Source organism: Vulpes vulpes, chromosome 11 (genome assembly GCF_048418805.1).
Source record: "Vulpes vulpes isolate BD-2025 chromosome 11, VulVul3, whole genome shotgun sequence".
Classification (NCBI taxonomy): Eukaryota; Metazoa; Chordata; class Mammalia; order Carnivora; family Canidae; genus Vulpes; species Vulpes vulpes.
Genome location: NC_132790.1, coordinates 19023391 through 19035212, shown reverse-complemented (window position 1 = coordinate 19035212; position 11822 = coordinate 19023391). Strand labels below are relative to the sequence as shown.

Here is an 11822-nt window from a genome sequence, read left to right as displayed (position 1 = left end):
GCATGGAGCCTGCTTCTCCCTCTGCCTGTGTCTCTGCCTCTCTCTCTGTGTGTCTCTCATGAATAAATAAATAAAATCTTTAAAAAAAAAAAAAGATACATTATAAAAATTTTTTAAAAAATAAAACCTGCTGTGTTACCCATTAGGTGATGTTGGGCAAGATATTCAGTCTTTAACCCCCAGTTTTCTAATCTGTAAGATGTATATTTTAATATGGTTAAATAGTTCTAGTTTAAATCAGGAAGGGCAAAGGGAAAGGGAAAGAGAATCTCTAACAGACTGCTCAGGGAACGGAGCCTGATGGGGGCTCTGCATGCGGCTTGATCTCAGACCTTGAGATCACAACCCTGATACCATGATCTGAGCCAAATCAAGAGACACAGCCCACTGCACCACCCAGAAGCCCCTATAGTCTCTTTTTTATTAATTAATTTATTATGTATTTATTTATTTATTCATGAGAGACACAGAGAAAGGCAGAGACACAGGCAGAGAGTGAAGCAGGTTCCATGCAGGGAGCCCTATGTGGGACTGGATCCTGGGAGTCCAAGATCACAACCTGGGCCGAAGGCAGACACTCAAACCACTGAGCCACCCAGGCATCCCTATAGTCTCATTTTTTTTTTTTAAGGTTTTATTTATTTATTCGTGAGAGACACACACACACAGAGAAAGAGAGAGAGAGAGAGTCAGAGACACAGGCAGAGAGAGAAGCAGGGTCCACGCAGGAAGCCTGATGTGGGACTCGATCCTGGGACTCCAGGATCATGCCCTGGGCTGAAGGCAGGCGCTAAACCCCTGAGCCACTGAGGGATCCCTAATCTCATTTTTTAAATGTGCTTTGAGACTAAACTATTGTGTATCAGAGGATCTCAGATGTGTGATCGGTCTCCTGCATTTTGAGCTTTTCTGAACTTATTTTGAAAGGGAAGTGGAACCCAGAGTTTTGTTTCAAACAACTGTCTTTTTTTTTTTCTAATTAAGAACACTAATCCTTAAGACCTTTCATCTTAGACACATGTCTTCTCCATGCTAAGGTTGGCAATACTTTGAAAAAGCAGGGCTTTATCTTATAAAAGAAAGTGAATGGATCTCCCATTTCATAAGGTCATTCACAGAAAAGAGCAGTAGCTCTCTACTAAAGTTAGATGTGGATCATGCGAGAAATGTGTAATGAGCTCTTCTATTTCCTATTCTGATGTCTGCTTCTCCTACACCAGAGAACTGGAACTTATGGAAAGGAACCTTGAGCTCAGAGCACTGGTTTAGAAACCTGATATTGGGTATCTCTCCATCTCCTTCCTTATGGAATAGATAAGAATGTAGCAAATAATGTCAGAGCCCAGGTGTGAGGACTTGAAAGTAGGATTTCTGAAAAGAGCCTAGACCTTAGAAGATCTGTATAAATTTACTGAGGTTCTCTGACTCCCAAGAGACCACGAAGAAGCTGAACTCGTAGGCTGCTGGTCCCTGTGCTGAGTCTGAGAGATTATAAGGAAACTAGAAAGCCAGAGGGCTTTTTTTTTTTTTTTTTTAATCTAGGGGTCATAGTAGGAAAATGGCAGGCTTCATGCTTCTACTCAACAGCCCGCTGCAGTAAAGTTCCTGGTCTCTTTTGTTTTCCCCTATCTATGGGACTGCTACCACTTAAAATAGTCCATTAACCAGACTTGAACCTCAGTGAAATGAAAAAAACAAAACAAATTTACAATATACACATACATATGTGTGTGTGTGTGTATGTATGTATGTATGTATGTATTTATGCTTTTTTAAAAAAAAGACTTTATTTATTCATGAGGGACACAGAGAGAGGCAGGATACCATCAGGGAGCCTAATGCAGGACTCATCCCAGGATCAGGACCTGAGCCAAAGGCAGAAGCTCAACCACTAAGCCACCCAGGATATATATATATATATATATATATATATATATGCACCTTTAAAAATAAAATTTTAATTTAAATACAATTTTAAAAGTATATATATACTTTAAAATTTGATATTAATAAAATTTTAAAAGTATGTATATACTTTTAAAAATAAAATTCTTAATTTAAAAATCTCTAAAATTTAAATTTAAAAATGTCTAAATCTGTGTCTATCTACCTATATCTTCCTAATTCATCAATTTAGCTAATGAATTGGGATAGTCACTTTTGAGAGCCAAAAGTAGCCTAGATAACTTTTAAGAAATACCCCGAAAGCATATAGAAGAAAAAAAGAGATAGAAATCATAAAAAAAAAAAAAGATAATAGGCTTAAAGGATAGATCTATGATACCTACTACGCAGACAGAAAAGTTCCAGGAGAGAAAAAAGGAGTGGATAGAGGTGAAAAAAGTAAATGAATAACAAAATAATAAAAAATTCTTCTGGGCTGAAAAAAAAATTTTAATGCCTGAATCTACAGATCTCAGGAAGTCATTACATTTCAATCTGGATTAATGAGTAAAGACTCACACTAGGCATATACAGATATCATTTCTACATGCTAAGAAAAAAGAAAACTCAAGCTTTCAGGCAGAAAGGGCAAGTTATCTAAAAAGAAAAATAACACTAGACTTCTCATTTGTAATGTTGAAAGCTAGTAAACAGAGGCTATTGACTGGCAAAATAAAGAGGCTGCATCCATCAGCCAAAATATAGTCACCTGTCCTGGTGAAATAAATATTTGTAGATTTGTAAGAATTCAGAGTCCATATCATTCTTCTATCTGAAGAAACAGTTCAAGAAAGGAACAAATAACAAATAAACCAAAGATGGAGGTAAGTTAGAAAAATTATGGGAAAGGAAACAGAAAATAGTGGTATAAAATAAATAATGAACTCAAAGTAACATATAAAGAATGCAATAAATTTTCAGTCCATGTGCTAAAGGTGAATGGACTGAATTTTCTTATATAAAGGCAGAGACAGACTGGGTCAAACAACAAAATCCAGGCATATGCTGTTTACAAGAAACACCTGTAAGGTTGGTCAAAAAGCTGCAGGGCAAACATTAAAAGCAGAAATTGCAGAAAATTGGAAGTTCAGAATCAGAGATGGATTTTATACATTGAAAAGGGGCACAATTTATGAGGAAGTATAATAGTATTAAGCCTACTAAATAAATAGGGCAAAAATTTATAAATTTAAGAACTTGATAAATACAGTTTCTATGGGAAAATTCAATACATTTGTGTCAGAATTACACCTAGAACACAAAAGATAAGGTCCTACAGAAATTGAGTACCATAAAAATCCTGATTTAAGAGTTATATAGAAGGACACCTGAGTGGCTCAGTGGTTGGGCGTCTGCTTTCGGCTCAGGGTGTGATCCTATGGTACTGGTACTGGGATCCCCATTGAGTCCCCCATCGGGCTCCCTGCATGGGAGCTGCTTCTCCCTCTGCCTATGTCTCTGTCTCTGTCTCTCCCTCTCTCTGTCTCTCATGAGTAAATAAATAAAATATTTTTTAAAAACAACAAGAAAAGTTATATAGAAACTTTTATATCTAGAATAGAGAACATAATTTTGTGTCCATAGAAAATTAACAAAAATGAATTACAAGGTTTGCCATCCTCGTCCATGTATGTTGAATGTGCTCTTAATTGCCTTTATTATCTCCCCACCTTATTTAGTTTTATGAAGAATGATGTCTCTCCTTTCAGCTGCAGGGGCATGAGGTGATATCTTAAAGTTTTTTTCCAAGATGTTTTCTCGCTAGTAGTTGTTAGATAAGAAGACTTGCATTTTTCATTATTGAGCATCTTAAGACAAAGAAGGCCTGAAAGATTAAATTTTAGCAAGATAGAGAAACAGCAAAACCCAATTTTCTTTAGCGATAATGCAATAAAGGGCAAGGAATGCTCTTCCTCACAAAGGTGGCTTTCCATGGCAGGGCCAAACCAAGAGGGAAACAAAACCAACCAAACAAAAAAAGATCGCACTAAAATATAATATGTAGGTATGTATGTAAAATTAAATATGCCAGGTATATGTAAATTAAATGAAAGGGGGGGGAGTCTAATTCACTTTATTAAGGCACAGCTTGAGGGGATCCTTAGGTGGCTCAGCGGTGTAGCGCCTGCCTTTGGCCCAGGACTGATCCTGGTAGTCCTGGAATCGAGTCCCACATCAGGCTCCCGCATGGAGCCTGCTTCTCCCTCTGCCTGTGTCTCTGCCTCTCTCTCCCTTTGTGTCTCTCATGAATAAATAAATAAAATCTTTAAAAAAAAAAAAAAAAGCACAGCTTGGGATGCTCAGCTTCTAAAACCCTTACTCTAAGTTGCCTCAATTTATTTTTCATGGAATGAATGTGTTCTTTTTTTTTTTTATGGTTTTACAAACTTGTTAGAAATGGCTTTGGAACCCAAACCTATGACATTCATAGTTTCCCTTAAGATGCATGTACTTGTGAACTTCGGCTGTTTTATTCCCAGCTAGAAAGGGCCCAGAAGACTGCCAGGCGCGAGGTAGGTGCTCAGAAGTTACACGGCTTACTGGATGGATGAGGAAAGAGATGAAGCTTCTTGGGAGTCCGCCTGTCGGGGAAAGGTCCTCGGCAGCCAGGGTCCAGCGCCCAGCCCCCCTCGTCCGCACCTGTTCCGAGTTCCCGGGAAAGCAGGTGTGCGGCGCGCAGGCGGGGGGCGCAGGGCGGGGGGCGCAGGGCGAGCCCGCGGACCGCGCGAGGAGCGGGACCAGCCGCCAATAGGAGGAGCGGCGCCCTGGGCCGGCGGGGGGCGCCGAGCTCCGTGCGCCGCGGGGATGGGGCTGGGGCATAAAAGGCCGAAGAGCGCGTTCCCGCGTCGCGTCTGGGAGCGGGCCCTGGGGGCCGTTTCTTGCCGTCTTCCCTCCTTCCTCGGCCCGCGGCTCTCAGCGCTGGGATTTAACCTGCCCCCACGCCCCCTGGCCCGCGGGGTGGAGGACCCTCCTCTTCCCTGGGCGTGTTTTGCTCGCTCTACACGAGAAGGTTAGGACCCTCGAGGGTCTTCCCAGCGCCCCCATTCTTATGGAAGGTAAGGAGGGGAACGGAGACCCCGCCGAGGTCCAAGGGGAGGAGCTGTCCGGCGTGGGCGACCCAGGGGGAAGGTGGTTTTCCCGGGGCGAGGCCGCGCGCGCCCGGATAGGGACGCCACCTGGGGCGGGGACCCGCTGGAGCCTGGAACTGGCGCGCAGTACCTGCTGCCTAACTCTCCTGAGGGCAGGTGGTATGATGCTCCTCCCTTTGGGCAACCTTCGTAAATTCAGGCGCTCCTCGCTCCTCCCGGCCGGGAAACAGGTGTTTAGCCTTAAATCTGAGAGTATTTCCTTCCTCCGCTCTGCCTCCTCTCAGCCCCTCTTCCTACTGAAGACGATACTAACAGCCAAAAACTTTACAGACCTGTGCTCCGCGCTACAAGTTTTTCTCCTAACTAGCAAAGGCCTAGAAAGAATAGCGCATGCTTGCTCTGTGTCGGTCACTTGTACCCATTGTAGTGAGGCTTTAAATAACTCCCGCCCTTCTCCCCCAGCAGTGACCTAAAACCTAAAACTGCCCTCTCCTACAGTGGTTACCAGTGAGCTCCCACCTGCTAAATTCAAGTGCAGTCGACAGGCATTCATTTCCTGGTCTCTTCGGGATTTGACAAACTGATCTTGCATTCCTTTTTACCTTTTTGATTTTCCGCTTTTTAAAGGAATGTATCCTGATTAAGATTGTCACATATTTTCAAAAACCCAAAACACAACCACGGTTAATATTTTGGCTTTTTTTTTTTTCTGCAGAGGTTTTAATTATCCTCATGTTACCATATGCTTTTAACCCTCCACCTGTTGCTTGTTGCTGCGTGAAGAGGTTATTTTAATGACCAGAAAGATCAAGCGTAGGACGTATTTCTAAAATTTTAAAGTAGGCTCCACTTCCATCGTGGAGCAAAACCCAGGGCTTGAACGTTCAACCCCGAGATTAAGACCTGAGCTTAAATTAAGAGATGGTCCTTAACCAGCTAAACCACCCAGGTACCCCTAGTACATGCTATATTTAATGCATTTATTTCATTATTCATTTTTTTATTTCATTATTCATAATGAATTTTAATTTGGCAGTTATTTTTTAAAATACCTTTAGGCAGAAAACCTTATTTCTATATTCGGGATTCTTTCCATTGGATAATTTCCCAGAGGGAGGTTGCTGATTGAAAAGTCAAGCAGGTTTTTAAAGCTCTTCATAGGTGGGCACAAAGCTTTCCAAGAATGTAGCTATTAACATTTTCCTACAATATCTGCTCCATTCCATTCTCATTGTCCTATTGTATTTTTAAGGCTAAATATTTTTGCCATTTTGATAAATGTGAAGTGATATAATCTTGTTTGTATATTATCTCTTTCAGTTTGAACTAACCTTTCAGAAAATAGTAATAGGTTTACCCTTTTCCCTGTATGAATAGGCTATTAACAATACTTTGCTTTTAGTGTGTTTCTAATCTATAATATGAACCTTTTTAAAACCATATTTTAGTGTGAACTATAATTCATATAGAAAACGACATTAAACCTAAATGTGCAGCTAGTAGTTACCAAGTGATCCTCCATGTAAACCAATACAAAATCAAGGAAAAGAACATTACCAGCACCCACGCACCCCCAGGGGCATCTCCCCAAATGTAAATCCCTCCCTCCCTGCCAGGGTGGTGTTAAATCAACTTTTTAAAGTAGTAATCTTACCCCTAGCCCATTTAAAAAGTATGGTTTTATCACCTATACATGCATCCATAAACAGCATAGTTAAGCTTTCTTTTTTTTTCAGTTTCAATGTTTTTATAAAGTTTATTTTTTAAAGTAATCTCTACACCCAACGTTGGGCTCAAACTCCTGAGATTAAGAGTTGCAAGCTCTTCCAAATGAGCCAAACTGGTGCCCTAGTTTTGATCATTTTATAAATGGAATTATATGGTACATAATCTTTTTGGGTCTGGTTTCTTTCACTGACTATGTGAGATTCATCCTAGCAGGTAGCTGCATATCCTATATTTTCATTGCTGTATGAGATTTCTTATATGAACTTTCCAGTATTTCTGGTTCTATAGGTGGGCTCTTGAGTCTTTTCCAGTACTTGGGAATGACAGATAATGCTGCTATGGCTAGTCTTCTATGTCTCTTAGCGTTTCTGCACACACACTTCTCTTGAGTGTATTCTAAGGACTGTACTTGTTAGTCTATAGAGGATGCATGTCTCCAATTTAAAAAAATTATTATTAAATAGCATTAGATTTACAGAAAGAGGGGATCCCTGGGTGGCTCAGTGGTTTGGTGCCTTCCTTTGGCCCAGGGTGTGATCCTGGAGTCCCGGGACAGTCCCACATCAAGCTCCCTGCATGGAGCTTCTTCTTGTGCCTGCTTCTCCCTCTGCCTGTGTCTCTGCCTCTCTCTCTCTTCTCTCTCTCTCTCTCTCTCTCTCTCTCTCTGGTGTCTCTCATGAATAAATAAATAAAATCTTAAAAATATTTACAGAAAGAGTTTTTATATACTCCTTAGCCAATTTCCCCTATTTTTACGTTTTGTGTTACTATAGTATATTTGAAACCACTAAGGCAATTGAGACCACAACTAAGTCACACTTACATTTCACCAGCATTTCCTAGTGGGTTTTTTTTCTAGGATCTTTTCCAGCATACCTATTACATTTTGTCAGTTTGATCTGTGACAGTTTTAGTCCTCCTACCCCCACCTGCCTTTTCTTTTTAAAGATTTTATTTAAATTCAAGTTAACATAAAGTTTTGTTTTTATTATTAGTTTCAGAGGCTGAAAGTAGTGATTCATCAGTTGTATTAACACCCAGTGCTCATTACATCAAGTACCTTCCTAAATCCCCATTGCCCAGTTACCCTATCCCCTCAATCACCTCCCCTTCAGCAACCCTCAGTTTGTTTTCTATAGTTGTCTCTTACAGTTTGCTGCTTATTTTTCCTTTCCTCCCTACGTTCATCTGTTTTGCTTCTTAAATTCCACATGAGTGAAATCATACAGTATTTGTCTTTCTTTGACTTATTTTGCTTAGCATAATACCCTCTAGTTCTAGCCACGTCCTTGCAAATGGCAAGGGTTCATTCTTTTTAATGGCTGAGTAATATTCCATTATACACACACACACACACACACACACACACACACCACATGTTCTTTATTCCTTCATCGATGGACATCTGGGCTCTGCATATTTTGGCTAATGTGGACATTGCTTCCATAAATATTTGGGGTGCGCATACCCCTTTGAATCGCTGTTTTTGTATTCTTTGGATAAATACTGAGTAGTTCAATTTCTGGGTCATAGGATAGTTCTATCTTTAACTTTTTGAGGAACCTCCTTATGTTAGTGAGTGGCTGTACTAGTTTGCATTCCCACCAACAGTATAAGAGGGTTCCCTTTTCTCTACATCCTCACCATCTATTGTTTCCTGAATTGTTAATTTTAGCCGTTCTGACAGGTATATGGTATTTTGAGTGGTTTTTATTTGTTTTTCCCTGATGATCTTGAGCTTTTTTTCATGTTTCAGCCATTTTAAAAATTTATTTTTAGATAAATGCTAATGAGAGCAGGGGGAAGGGCAGAGAGGGAGAGAGAATCTGAAGGCTTTGTGCTGAGGGCAGAGCCCAATGCAGGGCTCAGTCTCAGGACCTGAGATTATGACGTGAGCCAAAATCGAGTCGAAGGCTTAACTAAAGGAGCAACTCAGGCACACCTCTGTTAGCCTTTTGCATGTCTTTGGAGAACTGTCTACTCCTGTCTTCTGCCCATTTCTTGTTTGGGTTTTTTGGGTGTTGAGTTCCTTACAGATTTTGGATACTAGCCCTTTATCTGATATGTCATTTGCAAATATCTTCTCCCATTCTATGGGATGTATTTTAATTTTGTCCACTGTTTCCTTTGCTGTGCAAAAGCTTTTATCTTGATGAAGTCCAATAGTTCTTTTTTACTTTTGTTTCTCTTGCCTCTGGAGACCTATCTAGCCAGAATTTCTGTGGCTGAAGTCCTATAGGTTGCTGCCTGTGTTCTCTTCTAGGATTTTGATGGTTTCCTGTCTCACATTTAGATCTTTCATCCATTTTGAATTTATCTTTGTGTATGGTATAAGAATGATCCAGTTTCATTCTACTGTGTGTGGCTGTCCAATTTTCCCAGCACCATTTGTTAAAGAGATTGTCTTTTCTCCATTGGATATTCTTTCCTACTTTGTTGAAGATTAGTTAACCATATACCTGAGGGTCCATTTCTGGGTTCTCTATTCTGTTCCATTGGTCCATGTGGCTGTTTTTTGTGCCAGTACCATACTGTCTTGATCACAGCTTTGTAATACAGCTTGAAGTCTGGAATTGTGATGCCTCCAGCTTTGGTTTCCTTTTTCAACATTCCTTTGACTATTTGGGGTCTTTTCTGGTTCCATAAAAATCTCAGGATTGTTTGTTCCAGCTCTGTAAAAAAAAAAAAAAAATGCTGGTGATATTTTGATAGGGATTGCATTCAATGTGTAGATTACTTTGAATAGTATAGCTATTTTAACATTTCTTCTTCGAATCCATGAGCATGGAATGCTTTTCCATTTCTTTGTGTCTTCCTCAATTTCATAATTGCTCTGTAGTTTTCAGAGTACAGATCTTTTACCTGTTTGGTTAGGTTTATACCTATGTATCTTAGGACTTTGGTGCAATTGTAAATGGTATAGATTCCTTGATTTCTCTTTCTGCTTTTTTTTTTTTTTAAATATGACCCTGACATTTTTGAGAAGTACTGATCAGGTATTTTGTAGCAGATCATTTTGAGTTTGTCTGAGGTTTTCCTCATGTGTAGACTGGGATTTGGGATTTGGGGGAGGAATAGGACGGTGGTGATGTACCATTCTCCTCACATCATTACCAATGTCAGTGACCTATGGCTGATATTAACCTTGATCACCAAGCTGAGACCATTGTTTATCAGGTTTCCCCACTTAGCAAATCACTAAGCCCAGTCCACACTCCTGTGTAGGAGTGGGATGGGGTTAAGATATATTTCCTGGAGGAGGGAATTATCTATATAACATTTGGAATTTTTCTGTAAGAGTGATTTGTCTCTTTCCATTTATTCATTCAGTCATTTATCTCTATCTGTATGTACTCATGGATATTTGCTTTCTGCTTTGGGTTATAATAAAGTAGTATGTTATTTTGGCCAGTGGAAGCTCTTTCCAGTTGGCTCCTGTGTTTTTTTGACCTACCCCATCCTTTTTTCCTTTCTGACCTTATAAGTTCTAGGGTCATCTTGTATATTTCTAACCCCAGCCCTAGAATCTGCAATTTCTCCAAGAAGCCCTGATTCCTCTTATTGAAGGACAGTATTTGAAACTGTCTGATCTGAATCTGAGTGCATATAATTTTAGAAATTAGTAAAAACCACTCTAGAACTGTTGACATTTATATTCCAGTTGTATTTGCCAAATTTCCTATAAAAATTTTTGCTATTTTTTTGATTTGCCATTTGTGCTTGAAATCTTATAGACAAGAGGTTTTAATTTCAACATAGTTAACCATATTTTCTAATATACATCCTGATTCTTTATTTCCCTTATGCCCAAGCTGGTAAGTCTCTCCTCTCCTGAGGTGTAATAAATATTCTTTATTTTTCCCTCCTCTGGTTTGAGTGAGTATTGATGACTTACTGATTTACTCGGAGATTCATTCTATAAGGATACTAATCATTTTTCCTGAATGGTTTACCAGTTGTCCTTAAATAATCTGCACTGATATGCTTCCTTTTCAATTACAGTATTTATTATACATGAAATCTTATCAGATTGTCTTTTCCTGAGTTATCTACTCTGCTGCTTTGATTATGGTAGCATCATAGAGAAGGACTGATCAAGTTACATATTCAGCAGTAGTGGGGTAAGGCTTTGGAAGTGGTTTCAACCTCTGGGGCAGTTTACTGCCCTGGGACATCTGGCAATGTCTGAAAACCCTTTGCCATGACTGCAGGAGACTGCAAGTTCTAATGGCATCGAGTGGGTAGAAGCCAGCAATGCTGCTAAACATCATATAGTGCACCCGAGTGTCCTCAATTATCCAGTCAACAATGTTAGCAATAGTGAGGTTTTTTGCAAATTCAATTTGCAAATTCAATCCTCCAAGACCATGGATTCCTTTAGTTCAGAACATCCTGGAATTTATGAATGTCTTCATAGAAGAGTAGCCACACCAGACAGAGCATCTTTCCCTCTTCCCCAAAATATGGTATATGGTACTTTCTGTCAGAATTTGTAGACATCATATAGTAGCAGAAACCCAGTAGGATCCAGAGCTATATAGATCTTGGCTCCCAGAGACCCCCCAAAAAGCAAAAGGAAAATGAAAAGTGTGGGATTATGGAAGCAAAAGGGAAAGAGAATATCAAGAAGTAAGGCATTGTTAAAACAGCAGTTATTATGTGTATGGCACCCTGTGAGTTAGGTGCATGTATTAACTTCTAATCTTTGCAGAGGTAAGGACTGTTAGAAACTTGAATTCAAAGATCAATACCTATTAGGTTTTTGCAACAGGGTGGTAATTGCTCTAAGTTATCTCAGTGCATTTCTGATTGCAAAAGTGAGCTTGCAGTGGATGGTGGAGGAATATAGGTTAAGTATAGAAGACTCTGAATAAGTTTGAGCATGAAGATGAGGGGTATGCAGAGTAAAGGGAACATAGATTTGGGCATGTTTAAATGTTAATGAAAAGGACTGAGGGGAAAAGCCTTTTTGTCCTGGATAAATTTCAGTCTTCCTTTGAAGGTTCCTCAAATTTACTCCTTTTTGCTGCTTTTTAATAAGTTACTATGGAACCTTATTTC

At 39.7% G+C, this 11822-nt stretch overlaps 1 protein-coding gene across 5 annotated transcripts in view; it reads left to right on the top strand.

Annotated features, from left to right (window-relative positions):
• Positions 1 to 4688: 4688 nt before the first annotated feature.
• The window catches only part of NLRP14 (NLR family pyrin domain containing 14), a 125587-nt gene continuing 118453 nt past the window's right edge, over positions 4689 to 11822 (top strand). For 3 of the 5 annotated variants that reach the window (XM_072725727.1, XM_072725729.1, XM_072725728.1), the window contains exon 1: positions 4695 to 5000. Coding sequence is in view for 1 of the 5 variants with exons in the window: in XM_072725730.1 (XP_072581831.1) it covers positions 4994 to 5000 (7 nt within the window). In the remaining 4 variants the exon portion in view is untranslated. Of the gene's footprint in view, positions 5001 to 11822 lie in introns of all 5 variants that reach the window. The other 2 variants (XR_011995105.1, XM_072725730.1) reach the window with 1 other exon arrangement.